General features: G+C 45.1%; 1 protein-coding gene across 1 annotated transcript in view; it reads right to left on the reverse strand.

The window, feature by feature from the left end:
• LOC120029199 (FRAS1-related extracellular matrix protein 2-like) overlaps nucleotides 1-18,065 on the reverse strand; it is a 75,544-nt gene extending 57,479 nt beyond the window's left edge. Inside the window, exons 1-4 of the mRNA XM_038974492.1 lie at nucleotides 13,890-18,065; nucleotides 13,412-13,661; nucleotides 12,609-13,308; nucleotides 10,704-10,793 (exon numbers count right to left, since the gene is read on the reverse strand). Of these exons, the coding sequence (XP_038830420.1) occupies nucleotides 10,704-10,793; nucleotides 12,609-13,308; nucleotides 13,412-13,661; nucleotides 13,890-17,965 (5,116 nt within the window). The 5' untranslated portion in view covers nucleotides 17,966-18,065. The remainder of the gene's footprint in view (nucleotides 1-10,703; nucleotides 10,794-12,608; nucleotides 13,309-13,411; nucleotides 13,662-13,889) is intronic.
• Nucleotides 18,066-18,567: the final 502 nt, after the last annotated feature.

An 18,567-nucleotide genomic window follows, 5' to 3' on the forward strand; every position in this document is an offset into this window, starting at 1 on the left:
ACCTGCCTCTGATTGAGAACCATATCAGGCCAAACGAAAAACCCAACATAGAAAAACAAACATAGATAACCCACCCAACTCACGCCCTGACCATACTAAAACAAAGAAACAACAAAAGAACTAAGGTCAGAACGTGACACTGCGGTTGAAAATTAGCCCCGCTGGCTAAAACCGGCACTTTTACTGAAACGTTGATTAATGTGCACTGTCCCTGTAAAAATAAAATAAACTCAATAAACTCAATGCTGGGGGAAAAGGCCCAAAAAACTATACAGACAATGCCTTCAAATTTAATTTAATCAGAAGCCACTGCCAGATTTCTGGATAGGGCTGCGCTCAGAGTTTCTTGCCTTGGCAAATCGCGGTGTTAAGACACTGATGCCCTTTGCAACCACGTACCTATGTGAGAGTGGATTCTCGGCCCTCACTAGTATGCAAACTAAATACAGGCACAGACTGTGCGTGAAAAATTATTTAAGACTGAGACGCTCTCCAATACAACCCAACATTGCAGAGTTATGTGCATCCTTTCAAGCACACCCTTCTCATTACCCTGTGGTGAGTTATTCACAATTTTTGATGAACAAATAAGGTTTTATATGTAAGATGGCTAAATAAAGAGCAAACTTATTGATTGTTATTATTTGTGCCCTGGTCCTATAAGAGCTCTTTATCACTTCCCACAAGCCGGGTTGTGACAAAAACTCACACTCATTCTTATGTTTAATAAATGTATCGTATAGTGTGTGTGTGGCAGGCTTATGATGATGGCAAAAAAAATGATGGCAAAAAAATGGTGCTAGAGGGGGTACGTAGCTGGAGGTTGCAGAGGGAGGTGTTAAGGCACTATGGTGTTGAATGCTGAGCTGTAGTCAATAAACAGCATTCTCACATAGGTGTTTTTCCAGCCTTTCAACGCACTTCATGGCTACTGACATGAATGCTACGGGGCAGTATTCATTTAGGCAGGTTACCTTCGCTTCCTTGGGCACAGGGACTATGGTGGTCTTCTAGAAACATGTAAGTATTACATACTCAGTAAGGGAGAGGTTGAAAATGTCAGTGATGACACTTGCCAGTTGGTCCGCACATGCTTTGAGTGCACATCCTGGTAATCCGTCTGGCCCCGCAGCTTTAAGAATGTTGACCTGTTTAAAGGCGTTATCACACAGTCATCCAGAACAGCTGGTGCTCTCGTGCATGCTTCAGTGTTGCTTGCCTCGAAGCCAGCATAAAAGGCATTTAGCTCGTCTGGTAGGGTTTCCCTTTGTAGTCCGTAATTGTTTTCAAGCCTTGCCACATCCGAAGAGCATCAGAGCCGGTGTAATAGGTTTCAATCGTAATTCTGTATTGACGCTTTGCTTGTTTGATGGTTCGTCTGAGGGCAGAGCGTGATTTCTTATAAGCATCCGGATTAGTGTGCCGCTCCTGGTATACTCCTCAATGCCATTGGATGAATCACAGAACATATTCCAGTCTGTGCTAGCAAAACACTCCTGTAGAGTAGCATCCGCGTCATCTGACCACTTCCGTATTGAGCGTCACTGGTTTAGTGCTTTAGTTTTTGCTTGTAAGCAGGAATCAGAAGGATTAGCTAACACAATGTGCCATTGGAACACAGGAGTGATGGTTGCTGATAATGGGCCTCTGTAAGCCTATGTAGACATTCCATTAAAAAAATCAGCCGTTTCCAGCTACAATAGTCATTTACAACATTAACAATGTCTACACTGGATTTCTGATAAATTTGATGTTGTTTTAACTTTTACCGCCTCTCAACCCCGTATCCGGGATCACCCCCCACCCCCCCCACACTGATTAGCATCGCTAGCATAGCTTCACAAGTAAATAGTAGCATCTAAATATCATTAAATCACAAGTCCAAGACACCAGATGAAAGATACAGATCTTGTGAATAAACCCATCATTTCTGTTTTTTTAAATGTTTTACAGGGAAGACACAATATGTAAATCTATTAGCTAACCACGTTAGCAAAATACACCATCTTTCTTTGTCCACCATTTTCTCTCTCCACCACTAGCTATCACCAATTCGGCTAAACTAAGATATTGATAGCCACAAACCAAGAAAAAAACTCATCAGATGACAGTCTGATAACATATTTATGGTATAGGATAGGTGTTGTTAGAAAAAAGTGCATATTTCAGGTAGAAATCACAGTTTACAATTGCACAGACCATCACAAATCGACTAGAATTACTAGATAGAGCAACGTGTATGACCAATTTACTCATCATAAAACATTTCATAAAAATAGACAAAGCATAGCAATGGAAAGACACAGTTCTTGTGATTTCAGACCATATTTCAGATTTTCTAAGCGTTTTTCAGCGAAAACACAATAAATCGATAAGTTAGCATACCACATGTGCAAACGTTAGTAGAGCATGAATTCAAGGCAAAGGGAGCTATAACGTTATCATCGCCAAAATATATTAATTTTTTCACTAACCTTCTCAGAATTCTTCCGATGACACTCCTGTAACATCATTTTACAACATACATATACAGTTTGTTCGAAAATGTGCATATTTAGCCATACAAAACCGTGGTTATACAATGGAAATAGTCACAACTCAAGCATCAAAATGAGGGACGTCAGCTTTCAGAGTGATCTAGTTTAATCGAAAGCTAATCATATACTTGACTAAAAAATACAGAGTTGACAGGAATCGAAAGACAAATTAGTTCTTAATGCAACCGCTGACTTACATTTTTAAAATTATCCTTACTTTTCAATACAGGGTTCGCCAAGTGAAGCTATACCAAACAAAATGGCGAAATATGCGTTTAAAATATTTCGACAGAACAACGATTTATCATATTAAATATTGCTTACTTTGAGCTGTTCTTCCATCAGATTCTTGGGCAATGTATCCTTTCTATGTTATAAATTTCTTTTGGTCGATAGATGTCCTCTGTCCTTCGAAATGTCCACTACCAACGACCGAGACCCCCGAAACGTTCCCAAAGCTAAAAAGTGCACGACAAAGAAATTCCTCAGAATCGCACTAAACGGATATAAATTGCTATAAAACGGTTCAAATTAACTACATTATGATGTTTTTAACAACTATAACGAGTAAAAACATGACCAGAGAAATATTACTGGTTAAACAACGATTTGGAATGAGGCAAGTCCGATGTCCATCCCGCTTGTGACGCGCGAACAAAAGAGAGTGTACTCCCACGTTTTGTGGTTTTATATGGGCTGGGATTGTGCAATCGATTCCATTCAAAACGTGATGACGTACAGACACCCAGAGGAAGACGTAGGCAGTGTCGGTTTCTTCATAGCATTCACTGTCGCCTTAAAAACAGACTCCAGATCAGGGGTAAAAATTTCTGAAATCTGACCCCTGTCATGAAAAGTGCTGTAGATATTGTTCTGTACCACTCAGAGACAAAATTCCAACGGCTATAGAAACTATAAAGTGTTTTCTATCCAATAATAACAATAATATGCATATTGTACGATCAAGAATTTAGCACGAGGCAGTTTAATTTGGAGACCCAAATATGCTAATGCGGAACAGCACCCCCTATAGTTCCAAGAGGTTAAAGGACAAAAAATGTGCTTTTCTTTCAAAAACAAGGACATTTCTAAGTGACCCCAAACTTTAGAATGGTAGTGTATATTCAGCAGATGTTATTGCAGGTGTAGCGAAATGCTTGTGAGAGAAGAGAAGAGGAAGTGGAGGGACTGAGAATCATGTAAAGGCAGGGTAAACGATGTGTAATGGAGCCACAGGTTCAGGAGCAGAGCAGCTGTTACTGTGAGCATCAGTCTGTAATCAACACACTGTTCCACAACACAGGATCACTAACCAAATGGTTAAAGAGAGACAGACAGCAGCATAGGTGTGGTGTGAGGAGGTGGAGTGTGAGGAGATGGGGTGTGAGGAGGTGGGGTGTGAGTAGATGCTGACATCTTAAAACAGAATCCTGTCTGGAACCTCGTAAAACATGTAGAATAATCCTTACTCTGAAGCCCAAAAGTGATGCTTATAGAAGTCTTATTTCCTGAGGACACATACACGCTCCATTGGTGTAAGTGTGTGTATGTGTGTGTGTGTGTGTGGTGGTTTAATTATTGGATGAAAAACATCAGCGGAAATGCAGTCATCGTTCTCCTTGGCTGAGGGGAGGGGATTACACTCACACACACACACACAAACACACATACCTAGTATTCCCCCATCCCACACATACTCCCTGACCTCCTGCTGGAGTGTGAGTGCTTGTTCACTATAACCACGGCATTCAACCAGCTACAGCCAAAATACCCTGAGATTACACAGCCAGAGACAGACAGAGGGTGACAGAGACAGTTCAAATGTGTTTTCAGAGTCAGCAGTGATTAATATTGATCATACACTACCAATGACAGCTTCCCAAATGGCTTTCCTGGTCAAAAGAAGTGCACTATGTAGGGAATAGGGTGCCATTTGGGACGTAAAAAGGTCTTGGTAGACGTTGCTACAGACATCAGCTCCTGGATGGTTCTGAGAACCTGGGGAGGAACATCAAGGTGTTTACGGTAGTGACCTGATCTTATTCACTTTCACAAGGCAGAACTAAGTAACACCTAAAACTGGCCTGCTGGGTCTGGTGTTGCAGACAGTCAAGCGATGGTAACTGGATATGAGAGAGACAGATTCCTATTTTTCTCAGGTACTCAGGATCAATGGTCTAGTCTGGAATGTACTGCTCTACACAAAAGCCCTACTCTTTTAGACAACTCAAAATCCTTAGTTACAAACTCACTGAAACACTGTATTCTCATAGCTCACCTTGAAGACTTTTAGCTACAACTGGGATAAGATGAGCATTTCTGATTGTGAGTTTTTCAGGCAGGTACTGGTTAGGAAGTGAGTGAAACATCTCCAAGACCTGTCAGCTGAGTCCTGGAGCAGCAGGTTAAGAGGTAGGGTATGCTCTGAAGAGAGGGAGAGAGAGACATTTTTTCCTGAAGATAGTGAAAATGAGTGAGAAAGAGAGACACATAGAGAGAGAGAGAGAAAGAAAGAAAGCACTGGAATGAAAACCAAAAGCCAGGGCAGGGTGTGTGTCTGGGACAGACAGGGACCCATTTCAGTTCAGCTCAGTTCCACTAACACCCTCCTGTCTGGGAATGAGAGATGCTACCAGGGCCTGTGTGTGCTCAGGTAAACCCGCATGAATACCCCGACTGATGAAGAGGTGAAGGAGCTCCAAAACACAACAATTAACCGGCTTAAACATGACAGGTGCTCATCCCCCTCTCCTCTCTCCTCTCTACCCCTGTCATGTCCTGGTCTAAAAACAGTTATGACACTTTCTGTAATTAAAGCAGTTTCAAATTGCAGGGCCTCGTTTCTGTGTGTGTGTGTGTGTGTGTGTGTGTGTGTGTGTGTGTGTGTGTGTGTGTGTGTGTGTGTGTGTGTGTGTGTGTGTGTGTGTGTGTGTGTGTGTGTGTGTGTGTGTGTGTGTGTGTGTGTGTGTGTGTGTTTGCTCATGCATTTCCTTTAGAGGAGAGGAAAACAGCTGAGAAGTGTCTCCAAACATAAAAAACATGAAGCCACAAACGAATGTGTGTAACTTCAATCCTCAGTGATTATTCATTCAAAACCTTGACAAGCCTGACAAGTAGCAAGACACACACATGCCTCTGTGACTGTGACCTCTGTCATCTCTTTTAGTGCAGGATTCATCCACTGCAAAACCAAGACTGCTTCCTTTATTTCATAATACTAAAGGAAATGGTTTCTCATGAAAAGTTCAGATGATGAATGGCTAAGCTCCTATTCTTTTCTCTATGTTCCGATTATATGTCAAGCACAGCAATGAGGTGAAGGATGTGTTTGTAAACCTCTGAGGTTTGTTCTTGTCAACGGGGTTGAGAACATCAATAGATTATACACCAACAGTTTCTCTGACACACACACAGATACACACACACAAACACACACACACTCACGCAGCAGGTTATCAAGGTAATAGAGGTAAAAGAGGCAATAGGGATGATATGTTATTATCTTTATGTCAAGACCAAGGTTATTACAACCTTATAATGCATTTCAGCATGGTGATATTTACACTTACATTTTGGCGATTTAGCAGTGACTTACAGTCAGTGCATTCAACTAAGTTAGGTAAAACAACCACACATATTTAGGTTATCTACAGCCCCAATCCAGCAAAATCTCCTTTGCAGGTTGGGCAGTGTTCATCCCCTTTCGGAATGACATCAATCACTCAGCAGGAACAGCATCTGGCAGTGACCCAAATCTAACCAGGACAAAAGTTATTAGCAGCTTTACATGGATAAACACAGACAGACACACACACACACACATATAGACTACATGCGTTTTCAGAGTATGCGTTTTCACTGCTCCAGAGTCCAAAGGCGGCGAGCTTTACACCACTCCAGCCGACGCTTGGCATTGCGCATGGTGATCTTAGGCTTGTGTGCGGCTGTTCAGCCATGGAAACCCATTTCATGAAGCTCCCGTCGAACAGTTCTTGTGCTGAGGTTGCTTCCAGAAGCAGTTTGGATCTCGGTATGAGTGTTGCAACCGAAGACAGGCGATATTTACGCGCTATGCGCATCAGCACTCGGCGGTCCTGTTCTGTGAGCGTGTGTGGCCTACCACTTTGCGGCTGAGCCGTTGTTGCTCCTAGACATTTCCACTTCACAATAACAGCACTTACAGCTGACCGAGGCAGCTCTAGCAGGGCAGAAATTTGTTACCAGTATACCTGCGCATGCATCTGACAGGAACTCCCAGAACATTCTATATCACACAACTCGTCAGTAGTCAGCTCATCTCTGCCAGTTAAAATATGTAGTCAACTCCCAGCGTAAAGTGGCGTGATTTATCAAGTTAATGCATTAATGGAGCTGAAGATTTCAACTTCGACACAATGAATAGCCCTGTGGCTTCATGCCAACATTGATAAAACTAACATCAGTCTTGTAATACAGCATTATGGAAAGCTTGGAATTTCATAAACATTCTACCACAGCGGGGAGGAAGGAATCGAGGTAAAGCAAATGAGAGCATTCATGCCTTGTAATGAGTGCTGTGTGTGAGTGGGTTGTGGCAGCTGCATGCTTTATGTAGAGGTTTATGTTAGCTGTGAAAGCCGTAACACACACACACACTCACACACACAAACAAACACACACACATACAGGGGAGGCAGCCTCCAGCACTGCTCAGATCATTACTAAAACAACTCATGAAAGATAAGCAGCAAGAGAACAATTATTGACTGCATTTGACATTCACCTACTCCTTGTGAAGTGCCTGTCTGACTACCAAATGACTGATGAAACAAGCTCAGCTAATGAATGAGTCTGAAAGACAGAGCCAACAGAGAAACTCCTGCAGTGTTTTGAGGGAATAGAGAAGCACCTTCATGGTTTATAAGAGGATATAGAGAAAGAGAGAGAACGAGAGAGAGAGGGAGCGAGAGCGAGAGAGGCAAAATGGGAGGGAGAGAAAGAGTGAGAGATAGTGAGGGAGGAAGAAAGAGAGGAGAGGGTAGAGAGACAGCGAGAGGGGACCGAGCGAGAGGGAAAGGTAGGGGAGATTCAGAAGAAAAAGAGAGAAGCAGATCCATGACAAATAATCCAACTGAGAGGATAATACAGGTATTGACTGAACTTGACTCCACAGCGACAGGAAGGACTCTGAATTGGCTTGAGCATCACCAGCATGATAAAAACCCATTAAATCTTCTCTATGATAAAGCCTCAAAAGTATTGCACTTTACAGGGAATGGGGTGCCATTTGGACTGCCTAGCAGGTTTTATCATAGAAAAGATTGAATGGCTCACACCAGCTAACATCCCCATTAGCTCCTTATTCAGCTACACACAGAGTAGCAGATTGCTGTAATAACCTGTGTATTACCTCACTGAACCCTTTGCTGCAATAACCTGTGTATTACCTCACTGAACACCCTGCTGTAATAACCTGTGTATTACCTCACTGAACCCCCTGCTGTAATAACCTGTGTATTACCTCACTGAACCCCCTGCTGTAATAACCTGTATATTACCTCACTGAACCCCCTGCTGTAATAACCTGTGTATTACCTCACTGAACCCCCTGCTGTAATAACCTGTGTATTACCTCACTGAACCCCCTGCTGCAATAACCTGTGTATTACCTCACTGAACCCCCTGCTGCAATAACCTGTCTATTACCACACTGAAACACCTGCTGCAATAACCTGTGTATTACCTCACTGAACCCCCTGCTGCAATAAGCTGTGTATTACCTCACTGAACCCCCTGCTGTAATAACCTGTGTATTACCTCACTGAACCCCCTGCTGCAATAACCTGTGTATTACCTCACTGAACCCCCTGCTGTAATAACCTGTGTATTACCTCACTGAACCCCCTGCTGTAATAACCTGTGTATTACCTCACTGAACCCCCTGCTGCAATAACCTGTGTATTACCTCACTGAACCCCCTGCTGCAATAACCTGTGTATTACCTCACTGAACCCCCTGCTGTAATAACCTGTGTATTACCTCACTGAACCCCCTGCTGCAATAACCTGTGTATTACCTCACTGAACCCCCTGCTGTAATAACCTGTGTATTACCTCACTGAACCCCCTGCTGCAATAACCTGTGTATTACCTCACTGAACCCCCTGCTGTAATAACCTGTGTATTACCCCACTGAACCCCCTGCTGTAATAACCTGTGTATTACCTCACTGAACACCCTGCTGTAATAACCTGTGTATTACCTCACTGAACCCCCTGCTGTAATAACCTGTATATTACCTCACTGAACCCCCTGCTGCAATAACCTGTGTATTACCTCATTGAACCCCCTGCTGTAATAACCTGTGTATTACCTCACTGAACCCCCTGCTGCAATAACCTGTGTATTACCTCACTGAACCCCCTGCTGTAATAACCTGTGTATTACCTCACTGAACCCCCTGCTGCAATAACCTGTGTATTACCTCATTGAACCCCCTGCTGTAATAACCTGTGTATTACCTCACTGAACCCCCTGCTGCAATAACCTGTGTATTACCTCACTGAACCCCCTGCTGTAATAACCTGTGTATTACCTCACTGAACCCCCTGCTGTAATAACCTGTATATTACCTCACTGAACCCCCAGATTACTCCCAGGTCGAGAGTAAGGGTGGGTCGGGTTGGGGGGGGAGGGTGTACAGGAGGTGTTTAGAGGGTCAGAGAGGTGCCTGTGGGAAAAGAGGCCCTTGTCTGAGGACCCCTTTGTATTCCGTCAGACCGTCACGGCCGTGGAAGAGCAGAAGAAAGAACACACTGTCAGCCACTCTACTTAAACTAATCACGAAGCACCAGCCACATCCACCACCATTCACACGCCTCACACTGCAACTGCATCCTGAACGGGACCCTAATCTCTATATAGTGCACTACTTTTCACCAGGGCCCATAGGGCTTTAATCAAAAGTAGTGCCCTATATAGGGAATAGGGTGCCATTTGGGACGTAGACACTGCCTCTCATCGTAGGCAGAGCTCAAAGTGAGAGTATTTTTCTGCTAGTGGCCCATTCCATACATGGAGAAACTGAATTGGCCAATCATGTTGGGGTGTCTGTTGGAGGCCGTGGGTAGGCTGGTGAAGTAGGATGGTGTAATGCAGACATCACAGAGCATCTCTTTGTCTAGCCGACAGACAGACATGCGGGCAGGCAGGCAAACAGACAGGCAGCCAGACCTGACAGGCAGCCAGACTGGCTGATTGACTGACTGTCTTTCCTGAATGATTGAGTGAGTGAGTGATTGGCTGGCTGGCTGACTGACTAGATGAGGGAATGACTGTTTGGAACACCATACACAAGAAGAAGAATGATCAAAATTCTACTTCCATCATCTGCCAGCTGTTTAGCTGTTGGTCTGTTTTCAGCAGCTCTTTCCAAACTTCAATACTATGATGTTTCCAAAACATGACTTACAGTATTTGCCCTGAAGACAGTCAACTAGGTTACGTACCAAATGGCACCCTATTCCATAGCTTATGGGCCCTTTTCAAAAGAAGTGCACTATATAGGGAATAGGGTGCCATTTGAGACGCAGACCTAGTTTCCTCTGTGATTCAATGAATGTTACTTTTATTACATTGCTAAGAGATGTTCAACAGGGGACTTCTGAATTGGACTTGTGCTATATAATGATCCAACATACAGTACATATACAATTCCAGCCTGCTTCCACATCCCCCTTAGAGAAACCTCACAGTACTGTAGGACTACATGCTAAACGTGATAAAATCATGTCCCAACAAGCTGCTGGAGCAGCTGAAGATTCCTTCCTTCCTGTCGACACGTTTGAAACAGATTTCCATCAGTGTCCTCTCTCTGGCATCACTCAAGCAGAACTTCAAGGGGGGGAGGCATCAACGTTGTTTTATATACTGCTGTTGTTGTTTAAAGGGATTACCTGCTGCTCAGTTCTATATCACTATGATGTATCTAAAGCCCCATTCACATCAATGCACTCATCCACTGCAGCTTAGATTTTCTCCTTCACTGAAAAGATTAGGCTACAGCTGGAAAAGCCTGCATCCACAATGTTGGTTCACAAAACACCTCTCAACTATTAAATAGTTAGATGTGGTATTATTTGATGTAAACCATCAGTACCATCAGTAAAACATTTATAGAATGACTTACCATTGTCCTCAATGGAGAAATAGAAGATGTCACTCGTAGCATTGTCACCATCTCTTAGTACGTAGCAAATCTTCATGTCATCAATTTCAGCTGAAAAATAAAATCATATTGATGTAATTTACTCTTCTACTCGTCTTGAAACATATCGGCCTTACATGTATAATTCATGCCATTGCCATGCCTTGCATGTTTCCTAATAGACTCTAAGAAAATAGACTGAAAAAATGTATAATGCTGATATGGTAGGCAGGGTATAATACAATACATTATTACAACATTTGATATGCATATCTGTGATGAACAGTTGTAAGGCATTTCTCTATTATAGCTTTCTGATGTTGCTTAAAACTACATGTCATATTACTGAACTACTACAACCTATTTATACACTGTTTGACAACTTATTTGGAAGAAGCCTCACCAGTAAAAAAAAGAAGAAGAACACAAAGAAGAACAAAGTGTTATTGAGATGCAGGAGAGGAGAGCTGATTTAACTCAGGCTGTTTAGAGTCTAACTATATATTAGTCTGCTAAAAGATGAGGAGCATAAAGAAGAATTAGACTGCAGGAGCTACACCACATCACGTCTGTCTGCCGCATCCACTAACAACGCTATGCTGGAGTGGGTTAAGACTGATACTAACTAGGAGGAGCGTTGGTTCTGGAGCGGCTTCTTGATAGACCGGGAGACTGATATCAGGGAGGAGGGAGTGAGGTGTAATGCTGCCCCTGCTATCTTCTATATTTGATGTCAAAACATTTCCCTTCAAAGCGGCCGGCTCATAAAAATGGAGAGCCAGTTTTGGGACACTGCCGCCGGCTATGCCGGATTAGCTAGCGTTATTTACTGTCTGTTTAGCAGCGATGGATCTGCCAGAAATATTTAACAGGTCTGCAGGAGAAAGCAGTGGGAAGAGAATGGGGATGAATTGGGGTCGGTAAATGAAGGAGAGAATGCATCCCACCCAAATGGCAGCCTTTTTCCTATACTGTTTAGTGCACAACGTTTTACCAGAGCCCATAGAAGTGCACTATATAGGGAATAAGGTGCCATTTGGGATGCAACCATATAGAGATCGATTGGGGCCTTGTTCATACATTTCTTACTGACTGTTACTGTTCGCTAACCCCACCTTTTCATTTGTACTGTAGACTGGGCTGTATGTATGTAGTTGTTCTACACTGTAGCTATTTCTGTGGCTTAAACAAATGTTGGCCTGTTTTTACTGTGAGTGAAGCTAACACATCTCTCTCTCTCACACGCACACCCTCTCTCTCCCTACCTCTCTATCCCTCTCCCCCACTCTCTCTCTACTGTATCCCTCTCCCCCACTCTCTCTCTACTGTATCTCTCTCTCTCTCTCTCTCGCGCTCTCTGCCTCCCTCCCTTTCAGACAGAGTATTCATGTCCTTACTCTCAATTCTTCATGTATGTGGCCCCTTGCCTTCGTGTAACGTAAAATCTGTTGGTATTTACTCAAGAGCTCAAGTACTCTGTAGAAGTTTACTAGATGACGTCTGGGATAGGAGAAACCCCTACCTTGTGAAACCCTATCTTTCTGTCTGTCTGAGGAACTTGTGGAACTCCATTCATAGACTCTCTAGAAATACAAAAGATTTCTCTATCAAGTTAAGCCTGTTTCACAACACTTGATTTCTGAACACCTCGGTGCAGTTGCGGCCAATGGCCATACTAGTTACATAGTACCATTATAAAAGGTAAGCGCTATAGTAAGTTCTTAAGCCATTATAAGAGCAACAGCGCTACAGCTCTAAGTGAAAATTACTCAACAGCTTATGAAGAATGAAAAAAAAAACACATTGGACAATAAAGTTATATTGTACTTGTAAAAGACTAAAGTATAGTAGAGTATAACTTTGTATTTAAAGTAACGGTCGTCTTACCTTGAGTGAATGTGGTGACGGTAGCGTTGCCTGTACCCAGGTTGATGAGGAATCCATGTTCTGGTCCCACGGTGATCTTAAAGGTGACAGATAGCTGAAGACTATCCCTGTCCTCGGCCTTAAGAGTCTTAGAGGTGATGAGGAACCCCAGGTGACCCGTCTCTAACACCCTCAGGGTGGGCCCCCCTTTATTCACCACGATCTGGGGCACCCCGTTATCCACCGACAGGACCGTGATCTTCATCATCTGGGGGCGCCGCGTCTCGAACACGGTGTCTGGGAACACGTAGAAGTCGGTGTGCGTCCCGTCAGTCACGGTAAAGGAGAAGGAATCCTTGGAGGACTCAGTACCGTCGTGTTTGTAGCTGATGAGGTTCTCGTTCAGGTCTTGTTTGGTGAAGGAGGAGACGGGGCGGGTGTTGTTGAAGAGGAGGCGACCGTGGACAGGGACCTGGGTGACCGTGAACTTCAGGAGGCGGTCAGCCGTGTCGCGGTCCTCTGCGGTCAGCTCGAAGGGTGTGATGAGTTTGTTCTCTCCCTCGTTAACCACCAAGCTGTGAACCGTTAGAACCGGTTTCTTGTTGTCCACATCGGTGATGGAGACACGGAACGTGCGGAACACAGGGTTGTAACCGTCGGTGACCTCGAACTCAAAGCTGTCCATCTTGACCTCATCATCGGCCGTGTGGATGTAGTACACCTTTATTATAATTTAAAAAATACAGAACAATAAGCCATTTTAAAATGTTTACAGAAAAACAAAGAATAAAATCATGAGTATTAAAACAATTACATCGAAGTACCTTGCTCCCAGCTAGCTGGAGCTGGGTAAAGGAGGAGATGGGCATGCCAGGGCCGTCGGTACACTCCAGATGGCCTCTCTGTGGGGCCCTGGTGATGGTGAACACCAGGTGTTCGTCTGGACTGTTGAGGTCACTGGTGCTGAGCAGGTCTGTGGTCAACGTTACTCTACCGCCTTCTTTCAGAGAGACCCCCTTACTGACCACGTCAGGGAACACCATGTCGATGCCGCCCACTGTCACATAGAAGTACCTGTCAATTGACAGAAAGAATATAACAAATAAACAAAACAAACAACTGAAAGACAATCTGTTAGGAGACACCCTGACACACAAGAATCATCATTGTACTATAAGCATAGTGCTATATCCAGAATGACAGATTTCTTTCAATTAATTTTTCCTTTCTTTCAAGTTGTTTATTCTATTGTTGTAGTGTATTGTTTGTATTTTAGAAAACACATTTGTAAAAATTAAGTACCTGTCGATCAGAGGGTTGATGCCGTCCGTCACGTCAAACTTGATCAGGTCCCGGATTCCTTCCTGCCCGTTGTGGATAAAGACGATGAGAGCCTGGTCCACCTGGTACTGCGTGAAGTTCATCCCCACTGTGATGTTCTCTAATGTCCCGTAAGGGGTTCTCCTCTGTAACAACCCCTGGCCTGGCCCATAGCGAACAACGTACGTCAAAGTACTATCCTCAGAATCCAAGTCGGTGGCTTTTAAAACATTGTTATCGATCACTTTAACGTCTCCTATCTCTATCTCCAGACCGTCGTTGATGGCCATCCTGGGTGTCTCGTCATCTACAGGAATGATCATAACAATGATGGTCTTCTCCACGGTATATTTACCGTCCGTCAGGATTAAGTCAAAGCTGTCCTCCTTGGTCTCCGAGTCATCGTGTTCATACACTATACTGGAGGCTTCCCTGATCTGGTCCAGGGTGAAGTTGGTGACTGTGACGGTGCCGGTGGTCAGCTGGTTGAGGATGAAGCCGTGCTTGGGTGGTTTGGTGATGATGAACGTGAGTTCATCCGAGGGGATGTCCGCGTCGGCTCCGTTCAGGATGGGCGTATCGATAACAATATTCATCCCTTCCATAACAACAAACTCCCTCATATAAATCTCAGGCTTCTCATCGTTGAACGGGATGATAACGATGGGGAAGAAATGTCTCTCGGAGAAGTTGATGCCGTCTGAGCATCTGAACATGAGCCTGTCCTCGACCGGCTCCACTCCCTTATGGATGCTTTGGACGTAGTAGATGTGGTTCTGTCTGATGTCCTTAATGGTGAATGCACTGATCGCAGTCCCAGACCTGGACTTCTCTGAGCCTGGGGCCGGGGAGATGTTCTCCACGTAGCCTGACGTGGGCTGTATGATGATGGTACAAAGCAGGTCATCATTAGGAGTGTCAATATCATCAGCACTAATGTGAAGAATCTCAATCACATTCTTCTCTCCCTCTACAACAGTGAACTGTGGGCCTACGAACACCTCTGGAGCCTGGCTGTCCATGGGGAGGATGGTGATCTGAACCCTGACCCCCGTGACCCTGTTGCCCCCTACCGTCCACTCATCAGACATGTCTGTCAGCGTCAGGTTAAAGTAGTCGTATTTAGTGGTGAGGCCGATCTCTCCGCTGGTATGGGTGTACACCACCAGTCCGTTGATGATGTCAGCCTGGGTGAAGCTCCCTGATTGAACCCCGTTCACCAGGATCTCTCCGAAAACCGGTGGGTCCTCCAGGATGAAGGTCAAACGGAGGTCGTCCGTGTCCTCGTCCCTCCCCTGGATGACGTTAGTCGTGATCTCCGTAGCTCCGTTCTCCAGGACGTCGATGTAGGAGCCAATGGTTCCGGCCGGGAGGGTGATGGTCGGGGTCTCGTCATCGATGGGCTTCACGGTAACCCTGATGGTGATGGTCACAACATGGACGCCGTCACTGACATCCAGCTGAAAGAAATCGCTGGTGGACTCGTCTCCGTTCTGGATGTAGGAGATCCTGTCATTAGCAATGTCCAACAGGTTGAACTGGTCCCCTTTGGTCAGGTCGGTGAAGGTGTACTGGACTGTGCCATGCTGAGGGGGCTGAGTGACTGTGAAGGAAATCTGGCTACTGTCTGTGTCTAAGTCCACAGTATCCAGCTCAGCTCTGGTGATTATGTGCGTTCCCCGCTCGAATATCGTGAAGCCAGTGTTGGTTATCTGAGGCGGCTTGTTGTCGACAGGCTGCAGGAATATAGAGAATGTTCCGGTGACAGTATTCCCTGACGTATCCTCCACCGTGTACTGGAACTGCAGAACGTGGGCTGTGATCCCCAGCTCCAGGTCAGGTGGTTTGTATGATATCTTATGGTGGTTGACCTGAGCCTGAGTAAACTCAGTCACTACAGTGTTTGAACTTTCTGTTAACACAATAGACCCCAGTACCACAGGGCTGTTCTCGTCTGTGTCTGTCGGGGGCTGGGTGACGGTGTACTTCAGATCTCTGTCCTCCGAGTCCAGATCAGTGTAGCGGAGAAACTTCTTACGGAAGTAGGTGAGCTGGTACTCGTGTACGGTCATCTGGAGGGTGGTACCAGGATACAGCTCAGGGGGGATGTCATCCACTGGCAGAATCTTGATGATGAACGAGCTCTGTTCTGATTGGTTAGGGGGGTCGTTATCATCCTGGACCCGGAAAACAAACTGGTCCATAACTGTGTCAGTGCTGTGAGGCCCGGTGTGTCTGTAGAACAGTTTCCCGTCTGTGATATCCTGCTGCAACCACTCTGTAACCTCTTTCTCATACAGCTCATCCTCAGCATTAAACCTCCAGGTGGATGGGTCCGCTGGGGCCTCTGACTGCCTCAGCAGCACCTCCCCTATAGGCGAGAACGGGCCTTCTATGGTGAACCTGATAGTGGAGTCCTCAGAGTCAATGTCTGCAGCGCTCAGTGTGAGTGGCGAAATGAGCATAATCTGGTTCTTGAAGAGGATTAACCCCGTGTTAGCGTTGATAATGGGCGGCTCGTCGTCCGTGGGAACGATCGTTAGGGGAAACAGGAATTCCACCTCATGCTTCCCGTCCGTCATCCGGAAGATGATGTTGTCGCTGTACGTGTCGCTGCCGTCGTGCTGGTATATGACCATGCCCCCGACCAGATCGGCCGGGGTGAAGAACTTCCTGAGTGACCCGAGCACCGTCAGCTGGCCATGTCGCAGCCCATCGACCACCATGATCCTGACATCATCCAGGTCGTCCTCGTCACTGACCCCTAGGTTATGAGAACTGGACAGTGGTCTGGACTGACCCTCGTAGAGAAGCTGACCAGTATTCCTGGTGACTACTGGAGCAAGCGTGTTCATAGGCTTCACTACAATCATGAAGGCGAACGGGTCAGACACAGCCCCATCAGTGTCCACCACCTCAAACTCTATCTGGAAGATACGTTCTGTTTCAGAGTCCACAGACGGAGGCTTGTAGGCTATCTTTAGTTCTTTGAGGTCTCCCTGGTAGAAAGAGGTGATGGGCAGGTTCCGGTCATCTGTGCTGACTATGTACCCCTCCTCGAAGGAGAGGGGGGTGGTGATGTTGAAGATAAGGTTGTCAGGGTTAGACTCAATGTCCTCGGCAGCCAGCATGTCGGGGGTGATGGCTGTCATCACAAACTGATCCACCTCCATCATCATCATGGCCACGAAGCTGGGTTTAGGAGCCGTGTTCTCCTCGCCATCCTTTATACGCACCATCATCTGGAAAAACTCCTGCTTCAGAAAATTACCCTCTTTATCTTGTAATTCCACAATCATTGGGAAATAATCTCTATTGGGTGATTTGTGTGCAGAAGTGTGCTGATAGCGGATATTCATTTTAATAAATTCATCACAATCCACCATTTCTCCAAGTTTTCCCTCATCCACAAGTTTTCCATACCTGGGTAATGCACTGCCACTGGAGAGGGATGTTATTTTACACTGATGTTCACTTCTATCATAGGTGAACTCTAGAATCTTCCTGTCAATGGGGTTACTAGTGCCAAGCAGTTTGTCAACAGTCAGAGGCATGTTTCTGGTTAACACTTCCAACTGTGTGAAAATCACCTCCACTTCCATCATAAACGGGATGATTATGGTGTCGGTATGAGTGTCATATCTGAGCTGTAGCCTCACCCTATCCCGCGGGGGGCTCCTGGACCCGAAGTGAGAATACTTTACGTCATTGGGTCCAAACTCACAGGGAAACTTTTTAGGAGAGAGCTGCCCGGGCCTCTGGGAGAGCGGGTCGTTATCCACAACCGTCATACTACATCTGTCTCCCGGCTGTACTTGTATTACCAGATCATTGATAGGATCAATGAATACTGCTCTCCCGAAAGGCACGCGTATTCCATTGTTGGCCACCAATATAGCATCCTCTGATAGTTCCGATCTCAATGCGTATGATAATCCATAACTGTCGAAAACCTGCGCGGCGGAGTCACCTGTCACAATCACCGCGATCAAAGCAGAGAGCAAAAAAACAGCGCCAGTCCTTTGGCGTTGCCACAGGGGGGAAATAATCCAAGCCATTTGGAGAGAGAAGCCACTGCAAAAACACGTTGAATTGTGCACATAAAATCCTGAAAAAAAACTAAGAGCAGTGCAGCTAAATTTATGAGAGTATAAAATGAGTGTTGATAAATATCTCACACGCATCCGTGATGAGGTGTACCATGCTCTCTCTCTCCGCTGCTCTCTTCTATTCAGGTTAAACTTCATACACTTAGAGTCCCCGAGTGAGAGATACGCCCTCTTGTCTGCCGATTGGAGGATATTTAGGGTGGAATGCGTTTAATGATTTTTTATTGGCTGAGAAAGATGTCAATCAAAACCCGAAAACGATAGCGCATGGGTTGGATTTGAAGAAGCAGGTTGAATAAAGTGCGAAATTCTACCGAAAAATAAATGGAGTGATATGTGCAGTCAGGTAACCACTTTACCTTAAATGGGCAATCTGTAGTTCAAAAAATACAAAGCAGTCAGGCACCCCTGCCACTGATATGGTAAATAGCTGCGTGATGGGGCTGGAGAAATGTAACCACTCAAATTCATATACAGAACTATGGATGCAAGGACTGACCATCCATGAGATCAAAATGATAGTTTTAACCATGTTTTGAAGGCTACACAGT

This window comes from Salvelinus namaycush, chromosome 34 (genome assembly GCF_016432855.1).
Source record: "Salvelinus namaycush isolate Seneca chromosome 34, SaNama_1.0, whole genome shotgun sequence".
NCBI lineage: Eukaryota > Metazoa > Chordata > Actinopteri > Salmoniformes > Salmonidae > Salvelinus > Salvelinus namaycush.